Genomic DNA, 18,053 nt, shown 5'->3' with positions numbered 1-18,053 from the left:
GGGTAACCATGGTGTGTTCTAGAGCTGGACTCCCTTGGTTTAGAGAGATTCAGCTGAAGCAGAAAAAAATCTGGGCCAGGTGGGACAGGACAAAATTTCAGCCTCACCTAGCATTTCCAAAATACAGGCAAACTTTCACAGGATGGAAGTGTGATTCGTTGGAATCTGAATCTCACAGTGTGGGCGAACCCAGTGAATAGTGGGGTGATGTTATAGGTGGTCCAAAAGCAGCCCAGAGCTGGCATGCTATCAAGCAGGAGCCAGGCAGCTCAGGCTAGCAGCTCAGGCTCTGGAGCCAGAAGGACTGGGCGCAGACCCCCTCTGAACTCTGCGACCTCGGGCAGGATTTTGACTTCCCTGTGTCTCATGTTTAAACTGTTGATAACGGTGTGCCTCTCATAGGGCAGTTAGGAGGAACACATAGTGTATGTACCTTGTATGTAATGTAAGTAAGCCTGAGCCCCACCGCCCACGGAAAACAGTCTATACAGAGTGTTCGCCCTACGCTGGGGCCCAGGTGCCCATGGAGGTGTCTGTTAAGATTTCTCACTTAGTGATTTCATGTGGATTTTTGGATAAGTGTTAAGGATCACTTAACTTGGAGAAAACATCAGCACCTGCTGTGTAACCTAAGTGTTGTTTGTTGTTCAGTCACTCAGTCTGACTCTGCTGCCCCATGGACTGCAGCACACCAGGCCTCCCTGTTCGCTCAGACTCACGTCCATTGAGTCAGTGATGCCATCCAACCATCTCATCCTCTGCTGCCCTCTTCCTTTTGCCCTCAATCTTTTCCCAGTATCAGGGTCTTTTCCACTAAGTCAGCTGTTCGCATCAAGTGGCCAGTGTTGGTCACTGTTAATTAAGTTACAAGTCGGTGACAGAATGTAATAGACATTAAAAGTTATGTCAGCAAAGCAGGAGGAAAAAAGAGGTTTTGACACAGAAGCACAGTGAGAAATGCAGGAAATGGGGAGAAGTGGGGAGGTCAGTAGCCGAGACGCCCGTAAAGCTGGCACAGAGGAGCATGTGTGATGTACGAGGACTTGGACTCTGCCTGAGCTCACTGCCTGCGGGAGACAGTCTATACAGAGTGTGTTTGCCCTACGCAGAGGCCCGGGGCGCCCACGGAGGTGTCTGTTAAGACTTCTCACTTAGTGATTTCATACAGATTTTGGGTAAGTGGTAAGGATCACTTGACTTGAAGAAAATATTGGTGGAGTGGGAAAGGACACCGGCAGAGAGCAGCTCTGATGAGGGCTTTTCATTTTTCCTAACGTTTCCCAAACCCAGGGAGGTGAGGCAGACTCTCCCTGGTTGCGCTTTGCCATCTTAGCAACCAGTGCCTTGCTGCCACCTGTGGAACCGTGAGGCCCATAGCCCTGGCAGGTCTAGAATGATCAACAGCTCTGATCGGCTGTGGCTGATAACACGTGCGGCTCGGGTTCCTGGCTCCAGCAGCAGCAGCGCAGCGCTCACCCAGGGCGGCTGAGAACCAGGCCTCGGGCTTCTGTGGGCCCCTCGCTCTCAACTGGAAGATGTTATCTGTGAGGTTTTCATTTGAAATGGCTTCAGGTCCTGGGAATTTTGCTTTGAAATTCAAATATGCAGAGAACACAGGCTCAAAATATGACTTTTTAAAAATTTTATTACACTACAGTTGATTTAGAATATTGTGTTAGTTTCAAGTGTACAGCTACAGATTCTTTTCCATTATAGGTTATTGCAAGATATTGAATGTAGTTCCCTGTCCCATACAGTAATTCTTGTCATCTTTTTTATATATAGTGATGTGTATCTATTAATCCCATACTCTGAATTTATCCATCTCACCCGCCTTACCCTTTGGTAACCATGTTTTGTTTTGAATGTTATTGAAGTATAGTTAATTTACAATGTTCCTGGTGTACAGCAGAGTGATTCAGTTATGTGTGTATATATATTCTTTTTCATGTTCTTTTCCACTATGGTTTATCACAGGATATTATTGAATATAGCTTCCTGTGGTATACAGTAGGTTCTCATTAGTTATCTACTTTATACACAGTAGTGTGTATAAGTCAACGCCAGTCTCACAGTTCATGCCACTCCATCCCCTTAGAATTTGTAAGTTTGTTCTCTGCATCTGTCTGTTTCTGCTTTGCAGATAGGTTCATCTGTACAGTTTTTCTGGATTCCACATAGAAAAAAGTTGTATAATATGGATTCTATTTCTGACTAACTTCATTCTGTATGACAGTCTCTAGGCATATCTACATCTCTGCAAATGGCACTATTTTGTTCCTTTTAAGGCTGAGTAATATTCTGTTGTGTGTATGTACCACATCTTTACCCACCCCTGTAGATGGACATTTAGGTTGCTTCCATGTCCTGGCTATTTTAAGATGTGCTGCAATGAACATTGGGGTGTATCTTTTTGAATTATGGTTTTTCCAGGTATATGCCCAGGGGGGCAGGACTTCTGGGTCATATGGTAGTTCTATTTTTAGTTTGAGGAACTTCCATACTGTTCTACGTAGTGGTAGTAGGAATGTAAATTGGTACAAACAGTGAAGGAGGGTTTCCTTTTCTCCATATCCTCTCCAGCATTTCTTGTTTGTAGATTTTTTTTTTTTTTTATGATGGCCATTCTGACTGGTGTGAGGTGATACTTCACTGTAGTTTTGATTTGCATTTCTCTAACAATTAGTAATGCTGAGCATCTTTTCATGTGTTTATTGGCCATCTGGATGTCTTCTTTGGAGAAATATTTGCAAATGAAGCAACCAACAAGGATTAATATCCAAAACATACAAACAGCTCATGCAACTCAGTATCAAAAAAACCAAACAACCCAATTAAAAAAATGAGCCAAAATAGACATTTCTCCGAAGAAGACACCCTCACTTTTAATCTCTGTGTCTTTCGTTCTAAAGTGGGTCTCCTGCAGGCAGCATGTGGTGGGTTCTTGTTTTATTATTCAGTCCATCACTCTGTGTCTTTTGATCAAAGCATTTAGCCCACTGACATGTAATATTTATTGATGGGTCTGTATTTACTGACATTTTAAATTTCTTCTTTGTTCTTTTCTTCCTTTTGTATTATGCTTGAGTTGTTAATGATACTTGTGAGTCTACTGTATGTTTTTGATTTGTGGTTACCCTGGTTTTCAAATTTATTATTTCAGGTTTATTATTATAATTGTAATTATTATATCTGCTTGGTTTAGACTGATAGTCGTGCACTGTTTGCTATACATTCTAAAAGATGTACATTTTCCTACTCCTCTCCTCCACATTTTGTGATTCTGATGAATCACAAAATTACATCTTATGGTTGATTTTTTGTGTGTGAAAATGATTATGTGCTGGCTTATTTAATTGATCTTCAATCCTTTTATGTCTCTGCCTTTCCTAATGTGACTTTCCCTTTCCTATAGGTTCTTCCTTTTTTCTGTTTAGAGAACGCCTTTCAGTATTTCCTTTAGGATAGGCTTAATGTTGCTGTATCCTTTCAGTTTTTGCTTATCTGAGAAATTCTTTCCATCTCCTTCTATTCTAAATGATAATCTTTCTGAATATTGTCCTAGGTTGCAGATTTTTCCCTTTCAGGACTTTGTAGGCCAGAGAGCGGTAAGACACATTCAGCACTTCCGCAGAGAAATCAGCTGGTAGCCTTAGGGGGGTTCCCTTGTAACTGACTTTTTCTCTTGCTGCCTTTAGAATCCTGTTTAACTTTTGGCATTTTAATTATGACACATCCTGCTGTGGATTCATCCTGTTTGGGACATTATTTCTTTCACCTGGATACCTTTCTCCTTCTTCAGGTTTGGGAACTTTTGAGCCATAATTTCTTCATATACATTTTTGATCCACTTTTCCCTTTCTCCCCCTCCTGAAATTCCTGTAATGCATAGGCTGGCATGGTTTAGTATGATCTTATATACCTAATATGTTTCTTTCATTTTTTCCTTCTTTCTGTCTGCTGTTCTGATTGGGGGATGTCTGTTACAGGTCACTTATTGGTTCTTCTGAATTACTTAGTTTGCTGGTTTTTAACCTTGGCAATTGAGTTGTCTGATTTTGACTGGCTCTTCCTTATGGTTTCCAGTTCCTTGTTACAGGGATCTGCATTTCTATTGATAGCCTTCTTAATCACTTCAGCGTTTTTATGCCTCCCTCTGGAACTTGGGGCCTGCTAGACTGGAAGGGTCTGTTTGCTCTTTCAGGGGATCCTCTTAGGCAGGAGTAGTTCCTCTACTTTTTCATTTTATATGTATTTCTTTTTCTCTATAAATTTAGGAGAAACCGTGATGTACTATGGTCCTGAAAGACTGTTTTTATGTGGGAACACCCCTCTGTAGAACTATGTCACTCTAGTATTTCTGGTACAAAGGCTGTATTTGTTGTGGACACCAGCCATGTCTTTGGCTCAGGCTGTGCTGGCCACTGTCCCCTTGAGGGTGGGGTGTGCTTGGTGCTGTGACGATCACAGCCACCTCTTTGCTCGGTGCTGGTCACTGCCCTGTTAGAGGTTAGGGGTTGCTGCCCAGTTGTTGGGAGTAGAAGCCCCCAGATCTAAGCTGCAGTGAGAGGGAGGTGGGACTGGAGCACTCCTGCTGGGACAGGCAACTCTGAGAGCTGCCCGCCACCCAGGGTGCACAGCCACAAAACTGACCTTTCTCCACTGCAAGAGGTCGCGCATCAGCTCCACCTGCCTTGGGCATGCGCACACTCAGGTGTGAGCTCCCACAGCCCGGGAGAGCTCCGCCACACTGTGAGCACCCTGAGAACGAGGCTTCCAGGGTCTGCCCTGGACCACACCACCAACCCAAGTCTCCTCCTTCCACCAAAACCCGAGTTTCAGTACCAGGCGCATGTCTTGGGCTGGGAAGCGTGAGAATGTGGCTGCTGTCGGTTTCGGCTCCTCTCTCTCTGCTGGCGGCCAGTGCACTCTCCTTGTGGGCAAAGTCCAGACCCCTGCAGCCTCCTCTCTGTCCTGGCACAGGAGGTTCCCGAGGTGCAGAAACCTGTCCTCTGTCGCAGCTCCCTCCCTTGGGGCACAGGCCCCACCTGGATTCTCCCTGCCCCGGTTTTTTCCTCTAGTCTTAGCAGGTTACATGGGGGTCTTTCTTTCAGCGCTGGGTATTTGATATACCCAGCTGCTCTCGGCTGGTGTTCTGTGAAAATCGTTCCAGTTTTAAGTGTAGTTTTGATGTATTTGTGGGTGGAGTGGACTCTGCGTTCTTCTACTTCACCACTTCAGTCGCCTCCTTCCAAAAGATTTAAGTAGACATTAGTTTTCTTTTTTAAGTCAAATTGACACTTATGTTCCCCAGGGTCGGCTCATGTAGTTACTGAACTTGTGGCCACCACACCTCATGGGGTGGGGAAGCTGGGTCTGGACCTTCTTGGTTTCCAGCAGGGACCCAGCTGATATCGGGCGTCTTTCCATCCTCCTCTTCCCCCAGCTCTACCTGCAGACCCCTTTCCCTTCACCAGAGCCAGGCCTGAGGGGCTGGACCCAGGTCTTCACTGTTACCAGGCCAGGTCACCATCTAGACTCAGAAGCCCTGGCACTTGACATGCAGCCCGTATTACGGCGTGTGCTCACTGGTCCCAGACATGTGGCTGGGTTCAGAAAATGATGCTAACTTCAAGAAGGTGGGTGTGTCTCACTCACCTGTGCTGTTCTCACGACGGCTTAGCTGTCCTCTCTCGGGCTGCTGCTGGAAATGTGCTGGGGGCCCCCCACAGGTAGTTCCAGAGCACCAACTGGGGGTGCAGCTGCTGGAGGCCCTGGGGTGGGGTCAGGAGAGGAGAGCTGGACATTCCACAGAGAGCCCGACAGCCTGAGTAGAGTCCAGGAGAGAGACATGATGGAGACGCGTCCTCCAGGCTGAGTGTTCCGGGAGGAGCCAGGCTGAGGGGTAAAGCTCAGCAGCAGGGCAGGTGAGGCAGACGGCGAAGGAGCTGGTGCTTGGGGAGCACAGCCAAAGCTGCAGGGTGAGAGAGAAAAGGGGGACTTGAGCCTTAGCCCTGAGTCTTCGGGAAGCCCTCGAGTGGCATGTTTCTGGTCCCCTGTTCTAAACACGGCTCAGGCTGCCTTTGGAGACGGGTGGGGGATTCTAGGAGGTAGTTTCAGGGCAGGAGGGGCAAGAGTCCTAAGGTGGGAGGAGGCGGTGTGCTTGGCAGGCGGAGGCCACAGGACCTGACGGGGAGGGGCAGGGAGCCATCTGTGATGACCTCCCGAGTTTGGGGCTGAGCGGGGAAGACTGGGAGAGAGCTGGCGGGGAGTGCGGGGAGCTGCTGCTCGCTGGAGGGACTTCCCTCTAGGTCTCTCAGACAAAGCTCACCTTTGTGAAAACGCGGTGCAAGTCAGAAGGCCTGCTCTCTACTTTCCTCTTTTCAAGGAATGGCAGACCCTTGCTTAGTCTGCCCTGACTCTAACTACATGATCTCAAGCTAGTAACGCGGGCAGAGAAGACAGGCGCATGGTTGCCGGGCTGGACGGCAAGCACGGGCAGAGCTGTGGGCAACGGAGGCCCTGGTCCCCTTCTGCCCGCGTCACCCCCCCGCCCACCTTAACTGCCAAAGTGGCTTCCTTCTGGGTAGTGCTTCTCCACCCCAGCTGCACGAGAAAATCACCCAGGGGAGCCTTCCATTAAATCAGAATGGAGGGGAAGTAAGGGTGGCGCTCTGCCCTGAGACAGCCTGCAGCATATGGGGAGAGGGACGAGCAGGGCCCTTCTGGGGGAAGCGGTAACAGCAGCTGCCAGCAAACTGGAAACCGGGTAGGGTGTCGTCAGCTGACCTCCTGAGTCAGGTGAAGAGACGAGTCCTGAGAGTGACTGCGGGCTCAGCGAGGCCACGAGTCTGGGAGGGGAAGGCCATGTCTGTGGACGTGCGGAGCAGTGCAGGTCTCGGACAGCACTTTTCTGCTCTGCAGGGAAAAGGGATCCTGTCGCTCACCTTGTCTCAGGTTAAGCTGCACATTTGGCCAACACACTTAGCGAGTCGGTTCCTGTTAAGAGGCAGACCTCCGAGATACTGTGGGTTTGGTTCCAGACCACTGCAGTAAAGCAAGTTGTGAATTTTTCTTTTTCTCCTGTATATAAAAGAAATGTTTATACTGTAGTATAGTCTATTAAGTGTGTAATTGCATTATGTTTTAAAAAAAATTGTACATAACCTTAAAAAATAATGCTGTTCAAGAAATGCCACCAATAGAATTGTTCATTCAACACAGGAATGCCCACAAACCTTTAGTTTGTAAAAAAAAAAAAAAAAAAAAAAACACTGGGAAGCACAGTAAAAGGTCTGCCTGTATAATCATTGTTAATAATGATGCCAAAAATCAGTCTGTGCTTTTTAAAGAATAATTTGGAACATGAGTGTTTTAATGACTCATGAGTTGAGGAAAATTTCGTTTGCTCTTCATTCTGATGCTTCTTAATGGGAAAGAAGTCAGCATTATTGTCCTGCTTATATTTTTAAAGGTTTTGATTCTAAAGTCCCCAAAGAAGCCAGCTACTTTTTTTTTTTTTTTAAGGGAATGAGGTTGCTCCTTCCCACCCCACCCTCTTCAGCAGGGCAGCTGAAGCACCCTCACCAAAGAGCTGAGCTGCAGGAGGCAGCCTGGGGTCCACCCCAGCACCCTCAGCATGGACTGTGGTCTGGACCTGCCCAGTGACCCAGTTTGCTTTCTGGTAAAAGATGGCAGACCACAAATCAGACTGCCAGGCCTCGGTTTGTCCATGGAGGGACTTGGAGGGCCTGGTAAAAGTTCGAGAGAGTCCTGGCTCCCTCTACAAACCAGCATGATGGCATCTTAACATCTCAGGGAGGGACCAAGAGTCTGCGTTTAACAAGGTCCAGGGACCAGAGTACCAAATCATCAAGCTTCCTTCAGAACTTTTATGCTTCTAAAGTTAGTTCTGCTAAAGCCCCCCATTTTGCTGGAAGGCGAGGAGGATGTGGGCAGTTTCATTACGAGTTCCATGACTGCACACTGTGAGGGGATGCAGACCTGTGAGCAGTGGAAAGCAACTGGATGACCCGGGGGAGCCGTCTCAAGGCCAGATGGCCTCCAACCCCATCTCTCAGGCAGCAGCCGTGGAGACCTGCCCCGATTGTGCCAGAAAGGTTGGTGCGTCGCTCACTGACCTCACATGCGGTTTAACTCTTCACCTCAGGCAGGCAGGCTGTGGCAGTTTGTTCCCTCTTAGGTTTTTCTTTAGGGTCTTAAGGTCTGGTCCTGCTCTCTGCTCAGCATACCCAGCTGGGGGTGTGGAAGACAAGGGGGAGACCTTGTTGAGCCCCAGCTCCTCACCCACTGTGGGCGATGTGGCCTTTGGGGATCACAAAACTCCACGAGACAGATGGAGCCCTGCGGGACCCGGGGTGGGAAGTGGGGATCAGGGGAGGGTTGGCCCAACCCAGAGGCCCAGGGGATGGAGAGTCCCTACCTTTGATTCCAGCCACACAGTCCAGTGCAGACCCCTGCCCTTAGGAGCTGCCCTCAGCGGGGCCGGCACTGCAGGTGGGAGTCATCCAGCCCGGTGGGTTCAGAGTCTCTTCCCAGGCCTTGCACCTGAAAAGAGAGTCATCTCCAGAATTAGGTCACTTGGAGCAGGGTCGTTCAGGGGAGAGGGCCTATCCACAGCCACACAGATCGGGGGGCTGTCTGTACCTCGAGGCTGTCTGAACCTCAGAGGTGCCTTTCAATCAAAATTCGTTTGATCAAAACCCATTGTGGCTATTTCCCTAGTGGTCCAGTGGTTAAGACTTCGCTTTCCAGTGCGGGGCATGCAGCTTCAATCCCTGGTCAGGGAGCTAAGGTCACATGCCTTTTGGCCAAAAAACCACAACATAGAAACAGAAGCAATATTGTAACAAACTCAATAAAGACTTAAAAAAACAAACAAACCTCATTATGATTTTTCTTCCCATGTGGAGGAGGACTCTTGGCTGTATGATTCTGTGAGAAACCAGGGAACATTTTATCCTCATCAGTTTAGATTTTAATTTCTAATGGCTACTCGTCAAATTCTGTCCCCAACCCCTTTTTGTCTCTCATGAGAAGACGTTTGAAAAGGTCCCCTAAACCCAGGGCGAGAGAGATGAGGACTGTCCGGAGTGAAGGGGGCCTCCTGAGTTACTGGAGATCTAGAGCGGCCTTCAGAGTGGAGCAGGAGGCACAGACTCTGACTTACAGTCTGCAGAGGGGTCTCCTCCCCAAAAGCGGAGGGAGTGTGTGTCCTGTCCAGTTGTGTGGCACTCAGGGCTCCCAGGAGGCCAGCCAGGAACCCGGCCCCAGCCATGTTTGTGCTCAGAGTTGTTTTCTCCATAAGTAAATAGCTGTTATCAACAATCTGTGTGTGTGTGTCCGCATGAAGTCAAATTCCAAAGGTGTAATTGATTCAGTCAACAGTGCAGAGCTGTACTCACGTTTCCCAGCACCCAAGGCAGCAGTGTCTGGGCCCCGTGTCCGGGTGGGGCCCCAGGACTGGAGCTGGAGCGCTCCCTCCTCACATGCCGCGGTCCTGGGTGCAGGCCCCTTCCTCTGAGCCTTCACAAGATGTCCCTGATGCTCCTGGAAGTGGCTATTGGGACAGAGGGCTGGTGAGACGTCCGCTCTTCTGGGGCCTCTGCTCTGGGCCAGGGACTTCAGGGGCGGTAACCCCAGCATCAGCCTGCAGGGTATGCACCTCTCACCCACGGAGAGGGTGTGACACCAGGCTCAGCGGTCACACTTCCGAGGTCACTCGATGTGCAGGGGCAGAGCAAGGACTTGGCCCCACATCAGGCTGCAGCCCCCAGCCCTGTGGTTCCCCGCCTTCTCCTGGAGGTCCAGGGAGGAAGAGGTGCCAGCTGCTTCTCACTTCAGCGTCTGTAAACCCCCACCGAGCTGGGCGCACACAGCACGTTCCACCCAAACCTACCGCTTCCCACTCCTCTGGGTCAGAAACAGGCTCCGGACTCACGGGCAGCCTTGGGCCGCATCAGTGACCCAGGTTCCTTGGTTCCAAGTGCGTGTCCCCGGACCTCAATGAGCCACGCCAGGCGTCTCCCACAGTGTGTGTGTCAGGGGACGCCCCTGAGGTGCCTCCACCCAGGCTCGCGTGGCTCAGCGCGTTCCCGTGTTCTCTCAACAGCAGATGAAGCTCACCTCCGAGAACCTGAAAGAGGAATGCAGGGAAGGCAGGAAGGAGAAGGCGCCCTGAGGGTGGGCCGACCCGCTTCCAGGCTCCTGCCCGAGCTCCACACCCACTCCAGCCGCCTGACCTCGCTCCGGAGCCTCGCATATGGACCGACCACCAGCTCCCCACGCCACCCTCACGGTGACGGTTGGCCGATGTGGGTGGCATCAGCCACGCCCCCGCTGAGAGTGACGGGTGTTTCCACACTCCTGGCTCTGTCCTGCAATAAGTTCACAAGCCCTTCATCGACGGAAACAGTGCCCACCGAGCTATTAAAAAGGCCACGTGCACACCTGACGTCTCCTTCCCTGTGTATAGACAGAGCGGCCCCTCTGCTCTGGGCCCGGTCGTGGAATGAGGGGCCCTGAGGGGAGCCAAGGGCCGGGCCTGCCTGGAGGCCGGGCCCCTCCTAGAGCCTGCGGAAGCCCCCGGGTGCTTGGGACACACATGCTTGGGGGGGGGGGGTCCCCTGTCGATGCCCAAGGGGCTGCGGCGCTCACAGGCGCAGCGGCCCCCAGCCCGCCTGGGACACCCGGCCTGGTCTCCTTTCCCACCAACGGCTGCTCAAACCACCCCAGGGCCCAGCCAGCCCTGCCCCACAGGGCCCGCAGAGCTGGAAGTCACGGCCAGCGGGACCTTCCTGTGGGAAGCTGCGGGCGCTGCAGCTGGTCAGGGGAAGACAGGGAGGGTGGGCGGTCTCAACCAGTCTCCCTCGTTCTGGGCCCGGCCCCTTGATCCCCTCCTTCTCATCAACGCTGGGTGGCCGCAGCAGACCCGCTTCACACGGAAGCCTGACTCTCCTGTCTGCCACGTGTGGTTGTTCTGGGGATTCTCCCAGCCCACCTTTACCAGTGTGGACACCTATGGTCAGCCTTGCCCTGCTCACCCTGGTCTCAGCCCCCTCCACGGCACAAGTACTCCCTGGTGGATACTTTCAGAACATGCTCCCAGCTCAGAACACCAGGGACTGGTAGCTTCCACTCCAATGGGCTCCAGTCCCAGCCAGGGCGCCCGTGTTTCCTGGGAAAGGAGGAAGTTCAGGTGGGTCCTTGGACCTGACTCTGTCTCCCCCAGAGTATGCTTTGGGGACAGTCATACGAGCACAGTTGGCGGGAGGTGGGGGGGGTGCGGCAGTGGGTTCTGGGCGTGGACCCCATGGGCTCATCTCCCACCTGCGAGCTCCCAGCTGCTCCTGGTGGCCCCCCCTGCCCGCCCCGCATCAGCGCGGACCCAGGCTCCCTGCGCACGTGACTGTCCTTCCCAGAAGCCCGCCCTGCCCATCCTCAGCCTGACCTGGCAGAGCCCCATCACTCAGCCAGCACTAAGGCAGTCCTGCTCAGGCAGCAGGGGACCCGGGAAGCGGACCTACCTCCACCGGGGCCCGTTCCTGGGCTGCAGAGAGGACAGACGTGGGAGCCGCTTGGTGGTGTCCACAGGGGCTGGCAGGAAGCAGATCAGCATGGGCCCGCCAGGCCCCTGGAACTTGTCTGTGTGGCCTGTGCCCAGAGAGGGCGGCGTCTGGCTCCTGGCAGGTGCCCGGGAGCAGGGCTGGAACAAACCACGGTGTCCCTCACAAGTTATGGTCTCGTCACCATAACTGACCCGAGACAGACCCAGTGACGCTGTCCCGCAGCACACTGGGCTCACCTGCATGAAGCGGATGAACCCTCAGCCCCTGAGGTCACTGTCTCCTCCTGTCCTCTACCCATGTGGCCCCACCCCGGGCTCAGATCCAGCCCCCCGCCCCGCTAGCCCCGGGATCCTCATGCTCCCACCCAGCTCTGCTGCTTCCGGCCCCCATGGTGACCCACAGGTTGTCCCCCTTCCCCCACCGGTTCTCCCCGACACCCACTGGTGAGAGCCTCCTCCCGCTTCTACACCGCCTCTTCCCACAGGGCTGACAGGAGCTGAGGCATCGCTCGCCTGAAACAGAGAAGACCCCCAGAGGTGGAGCCCGAGCCCACGGAAGAAAAGGTGTAGAAAGAAACGGTGCCAGGAGGAGACACAACAGTGTGTCCGGACCAAGCAGGGAGCAGGCGGACAGGAACCAGAGCCTCCCGTGTGCACAGCCCCCTCGGTTCTCAGAGGGCATGCGAGGCCTTGTCCACGCAGTGGTGACCTGGGGTCTCCGGACCCGAGCCAGGTCACCAGACGGCTCTGCATGGGCAGGTCCCTGGGGAGGAGCCCGGACATGGAGGTGATGCCATCCACGCCCTGCTGGGAGGGTCCGAGCCAAACGAGGCGTGCGCAGCCGCACAGAGGCCCCTGGGAAACCAGGCAGAGCCCACCGCAGCCTCTCCCAACTACCACCCTACCCCCTCCGCCTCCCTCAGGCATGAGATACAGACTCACCAAGTCTACACACTGCCAGTGGGCCCTGGCTGGATTCACTGCTCAGCCCAGCTGTCCCCTCTCACGCCCCCAGCAGCACACTCAGTTCTGTGCTACTGACATCCACTGGGGCCCCTGGGCGGGGGCTGGGCCAACACCCCCGCTATGGGCGCCCCCATGCTCTCCATGGTCAGGCCTGGATGGGGTGGGGGCAGGCAGTGGCCCAGTCCCTCCCCCCTGGTGGCCACACTCACTCCCCACCAGCAGCTCCAAAACAGAACAAAGATCTGAGAACAAATTTTTATCCTCTGATTTTAGGCACGAAACCAGAAGCAAACAGTTAGGCACACGGAGCCCTACCGTGAAGCTGGCAGTCTGGAGCCCCTGCCGTCCTCGGCGTGCCCCCCGAGCTCCGGTTTCCTCCTCCCATCTGTGTTTATAGATGAAGCTGGGGCACAGGGACCTCAGTGACCTCCCCGAACTCTCAGCAGCGTGGCCAGGAGGGTGCACAGCCCAGCTCAGCTCTCTGCTCCGTCCTGACCCTGAGCTCCAGCCCCACTTCCGGCAGGAAACGAGCAACGAGAACAGGAACCCTGGGCTCCAGACGCCTCCTGACCCGGTTTAACTCACAGCCCCGCAAGGACAGCAACGGTGAGCTGCTCGTTGCCTGCTCCAACGTGCAGGAGTAGGCACTGGGGGAGGGTGGGCACGCTGCTCATCCCAGCTTTCTAAGAGTCAAGTCAGGAGGCCTAGCAAGTGAGGAGGAGCCCCAGCCAAGGCTGGCATCAGCAGCTGGGCCTCAGCGTGTAGCTGCAGACCCCCCAAGAGGACCTGCTCCTGATCAGAGCAACGCTTGGTGCCACCACCCAGGCCTGAGGAACGGGGTTTTGGCAGTTTGGCCTGGGATTCTCAGATCAAAGAGACTTGCCTTTCGCTTTCCATCACCGGATGACCCACACTGCCCACGACCCCTCAGAAGCCCCTGGCTATCTGGGCGGGTCAGGCGGAGCCGCATCCTGTGGGGGGGGGGGGGGTGGGTGCTGGGCTCCCTGCTCAGGGGTCTGTGAGCCTTAGCCATTAACTGACCAGAAGAGGGACAGTGGTGTTTTTCCTTGAGCTGCAGCACAGATCACGTGGACCACACATGGCCTCCTCTCCAGACCTTCCTGGGTGCTGGTGAACTCCCTCCGGGGACAGGGAAACACGGCTCCTGCCACTACCCATCACCTCCTGTGGGAGGACGCAGGGAAGGCACAGCCAGCCAAGTCCAGGTCTGTGGACGCTGCGGGGGGAGCACGACACCCCCGCCCCCAGCACAGGCACAGGCCTGCATGGCCAGCCCAGGGTGTGAAGACGGTCATTCGCTCAGTACCAGGAAAATCACGGTGCAGACAGTTCCACGCCGCCCTTTACATAGCTGTCTGGCTATAAACATGGAAAACAAGGGCTTCCACCCTAAAGGGAACCTGAGGAGCCAATGACAGTGGCTGCTGCCCCTCCAACCCCAGAACACAACTCCAAACAAGGCACTGCTTTCTCAACACCACAAGCTTCCCGGGCCCAGACCCGGTCCTCAGCCATCAGGGAAGCCTCAGCCGCTGGAACCCCCAGGACATGTTGCGAGACCAGGTCTCCAGCCCCCGCGTCTAGCTCCTCTTCACAAGGGTAATGTGCTTCCCTCAGGACCACGTGTCACCGAATTTGGGACAATTCGGGAATTAGAGAGGTGATGAGATGCACAGAAATCTGCTATGTAGGAGCTCTAGTGCGGTTCACAGTGGACCCCATAGCCCAGAGGTTTAACAGGGCTTGGCCCAGCCTTCTGGAAGGTCAGAAGTCAACCACCGTCTCATCTGTCCCCGAGCAGGAGGCGCCCCAGGGGCAGGCTCTGGGGTGAGATCAGCGCCGTGCCCACGGGCAGACCCCATGCCCCCAGGGCCGGCCTCCCCCCCCCACTCTGGGGGCGCTCAGAGTAACGCCCACACGCTCGCTGTTCCACCCCGGTCCCCCACCCCCCACTAGCTCTGCTCCGCCTCGGGCAGTGCTGCTGCCCAGCCTGCTCACCCCATTGCCGGCCATGGCCTCGGCGCTCACCTGCTGCTCCCCACTCTGTGGCCTCCACTCCTGGTGTCCTCAGGCTTCCTCAGCCCCACAGGAGGCGGCTTCCGGGCTTCTGTCTCTAGCCTCGGCTGCTCTCTGTGGGCCTCTGCTCTCGCCAAAGCCTCCCATCCTCGCGCCTGACACCCCCTCCTTCATACCTGCAGAATACAGACCTAACCCCTCCGCGTGGTATATAACCTGCAGGGCCCAAGGCAAAATGAACGCACAGGCCCTCGTGAAGTGACAAGACTCTCAAGATAATTTAAGAACAGAGCATTAAACCGAGACGGGGCCCTTCTGATAAGCAGGGCTCCTGGAGTGAGTGGGGTGCTGACTCCACCTTCTTCCCGCCCGAACGCCGGTGTTCCCACCCAGCAACACTCTAGCCGTGCCCCCAGGTCCTCCGCTTCTTCCAGGCCCCCAATCCACAAATTCTGGAGTCCCTGTGAAGGGATAAAGCAGTCAAGGAGAACAATGGGTGGTTCTTCTCTCCCCCGTGGCTCACACAGGAACCCTGGACTCGAAACCTGCCCAGCTCCTCTTCTGAACTCCCCGCCCTCCTCCCCTCTGCCTCCTGCACCCCCTCCCTGACTCCCCCATTCCTGGAACTCTCATAGCACCTCACAACAGCGCCCTGAGACGTCACCATCTCAGATGGGCGTCTGGTGCTAACTGAAAGCCATGTTTCTTCCCTAAGGGCATCATGAACTCACAAGGACCAAGATTCTGGTTTGTTGTTCTTCTTACTTGCCAACCTTTAGCACTGCTGGGAGAGAGATGGCCGGAGTACAAGTGACTCCCCAGCAGTCACTATGCGCCTGGCTTCTATTAGCTCCAGAAAGACCAGATCCCACATCCCCTTCTCAACTATCCCTTGCCAGGCCCACAACTCTGAGGGACCCAATCCCTGATGGAGGGCAGAAGGGGCCTGAAGTCTGGCGTCTCCTCCTGCTGCACAAGGAGTGAGCGAGCACCAGAATCTGTGGCCTATGACTGAGTGCCGATCAATACACGTTTTCAGGTAGAAAATTACCTGAAGCTGGAGGCTGACCGACACTGAGAACTTACACGAAGCTGGGACGAGCTCACGCTCCCCGGCCAGGGTGGAAAGAACTTCGGTGGACTGCTCAGAAGGGCATTGCCTCCGTCGTGGGCAAGTCAGTCCTAAAAGACCCCTCTGGATCTGTCCTAACACTTGAAAAGCAAGACCCAAACCAGAACAACTCCAAATAACCCCATGTCAAAATGAAACCCAGCACCTTTTACATGAGTACAAAATCCCGTACTGAACAAAGCGAAATTCACAGTGATGAGCGCTGCGATGAAAAAGCTAGAATTCTATACCCAATGAAAACATCCTTCACAAGTGAAGTAAAAATACGTTTTTAGACAAGCAAAAGCGATCAGCAGACCTGTAATGTTAAAAATTTAAAGTTCTACAAGCAGAAGATACCAAAATGCAGATTTTTACGAGAAAATGAGTAATGCAAACAACAAAGATTTTGGTAATAAGACTTTCCCCGTTTCATCTCTTAAAAAGAAAACTGCCTAAAACAAACTCGTGTGTGCAAATATAAAAATAAAATGACTGACAACAAAAGAAGAGGAAAAAAATGGAAGTGTAGAGCTGTAAAATTATGTTCTATAAGGAGCATTATTTTAAGGTAGATTACATTTGTATAAACTCAGTCTACCTTAAAAACACACACACACGGACACCCCCCACTCCTACAGCAACCACTAAAAAAACTAACAGAGGCATACAGCCAATTAGCCAATAAAAAGTGCTAGTTAAACCAAAAGAAGACAGTAAATAAGAGAAAAACGAACAGATGAGACAAGTAGAAAACAATTAGAAGATAGATTTCCACTCACCTATGCTGACTATTACACTAAAGCTAACAGGTCTGAATGAATCAGTGGTCCCCAGCCTTTCCAGAGACTGGCGAGGAGGCTGAGGGGGATGGTTTGATGGTGATTCTCGTAAGGAGCAGGCAACCTAGATCCTGTGAGTGTGCAGTTCATAGTAGGGTTCACACTTCTACGAGAATCTAAGGTCACCACTGATCTGACAAGAGGCAGAGCTCAGGAGGTAACGTGAGCGATGGGGAGCGGCAGGCTATAAATAGACAGCAAATACACTTGCTTGCTCACCACTCACCTGCTGTGTGGCGTTTTTCCTAAAGGACCACAGACTGGTACCATCTGTGGCCCAGGGTTTGGGAACCTCTACTTTAAATCAAAGGCAAAGACTTGCAGACTGGACCAAAAAAGCAAGACCCAACTACATGCTTTATATAAAAAGACTGCCAAAAAAAACCCAAAATTCTCATTTTAAATATAAAGATACAGATAGGGTTATTAACCCTAAGTTAAAAAGAGAATGGCTCTATCATTATCACACAAAGCAGACTCCAGGATAAAGAATTATTCACTAGGGATAAAGAGGAACACTTTCTAATGATGAAAGGGACCAATTCATCAAGAAGACAACAATCTTCAATCTAACAACAGAGCTTCAAAATTTTAACTTGAAACTGGTAGAATTAAAAGGAGAAACGGGCAAATCCACCACTGCAGTTGGACGTCAACACTCCTGTCTCGGTCATTTATATGGGGCAGAAAATCAGTAAGGATATGGAAGACGTGAATACCATTATCAACCAACTTAATTACTGACAGAACATACAGAACACTATATCAACAGCAGGACTCCTCAAGCACTCACATAAGCATTCACCAAGACAGGCCATTAGCGGGACCATAAAACAAATTACAGTAAATGTAAAAAATTTAAGTTACACAAAGGACACCTTCTGACTAAAACAATTAAACTAGAAATTAGTAACAGGAACTTTATGTGGAAAATCCTCAAATATTTGGAAATTAAACACCTTTTAAAACATGCCACGATTTAGCTTTTAGAAGGATCACTCACAATGCTGAATGGAGGAGACAGACAAGGGCAAAACTGGCGAAACTCTTTAGAGGCGAGTACTGATGGTGTCACGGAGCAGAACGTTAGGAGTGGTGGCAGGGAGGTGTCAGCATTGGGATGATGAATAAGATGTGCTCATGGATTAGATGCTGGGATCAGACAGCGAGTGTTGACACCAAGATATTTGACTTGTGCAGAACAAATGAAGGTTCAAAGTTGTCTTTTACGAGATGGGAAGCATTAGGAAAGGGTAAAGATTTGAGTGGGATTAGGAAGGCATTCACTTGTACAAATTGAGGTGCTTATCAGACACATCCAAGGAGAGAAATCAAATGGGTAGTTGGAATCTGGCGTTCCTGTCAGAGATGTGGGCTAAATGTATTTCGGGCTTTCTGTCAGCACAAAGACTGAATGGGATCATCAAGAGACTGTGTGTAGATATAGAAAAGATCCAGAATTGAATCCTGCGGTACTCCGAGTTTAGCAGTTGGGAGACTGTGGAGCTAG

The 18,053-nt window shown here is 52.2% G+C and overlaps 1 protein-coding gene and 1 long non-coding RNA gene across 8 annotated transcripts in view; one reads left to right on the top strand and one right to left on the bottom strand.

Annotated features, from left to right (window-relative positions):
* ANO10 (anoctamin 10) overlaps positions 1-10,467 on the top strand; it is a 216,486-nt gene extending 206,019 nt beyond the window's left edge. Inside the window, exon 13 of one of the 4 annotated variants that reach the window (XM_055557885.1) lies at positions 10,133-10,467. In XM_055557885.1, the coding sequence (XP_055413860.1) occupies positions 10,133-10,201 (69 nt within the window). In that variant the 3' untranslated portion in view covers positions 10,202-10,467. Of the gene's footprint in view, positions 1-1,290; positions 1,384-6,924; positions 7,072-7,527; positions 8,243-10,132 lie in introns of those variants that run through there. The other 3 variants (XM_055557878.1, XM_055557880.1, XM_055557884.1) reach the window with 3 other exon arrangements.
* Positions 3,088-14,331, bottom strand: LOC129635164 (uncharacterized). 4 transcript variants are annotated; one of them, XR_008706129.1, is made up of 10 exons: positions 12,869-14,331; positions 11,547-11,725; positions 9,920-11,197; positions 9,426-9,580; positions 8,905-8,955; positions 8,444-8,568; positions 8,142-8,256; positions 6,790-7,083; positions 5,659-5,974; positions 3,088-5,248 (listed from the first exon to the last, which is right to left on the bottom strand). It is a non-coding gene; the product is annotated as an uncharacterized LOC129635164 (long non-coding RNA). The 4 variants fall into 4 exon arrangements; XR_008706130.1 differs by having other exon boundaries at positions 6,948-7,083; XR_008706132.1 differs by having other exon boundaries at positions 6,790-6,918.
* Between the last annotated feature and the right edge of the window lie 3,722 nt (positions 14,332-18,053).

Source organism: Bubalus kerabau, chromosome 20 (genome assembly GCF_029407905.1).
Source record: "Bubalus kerabau isolate K-KA32 ecotype Philippines breed swamp buffalo chromosome 20, PCC_UOA_SB_1v2, whole genome shotgun sequence".
Taxonomy (NCBI): Eukaryota; Metazoa; Chordata; class Mammalia; order Artiodactyla; family Bovidae; genus Bubalus; species Bubalus kerabau.
This window is presented reverse-complemented; position numbering and strand designations above follow the sequence as displayed.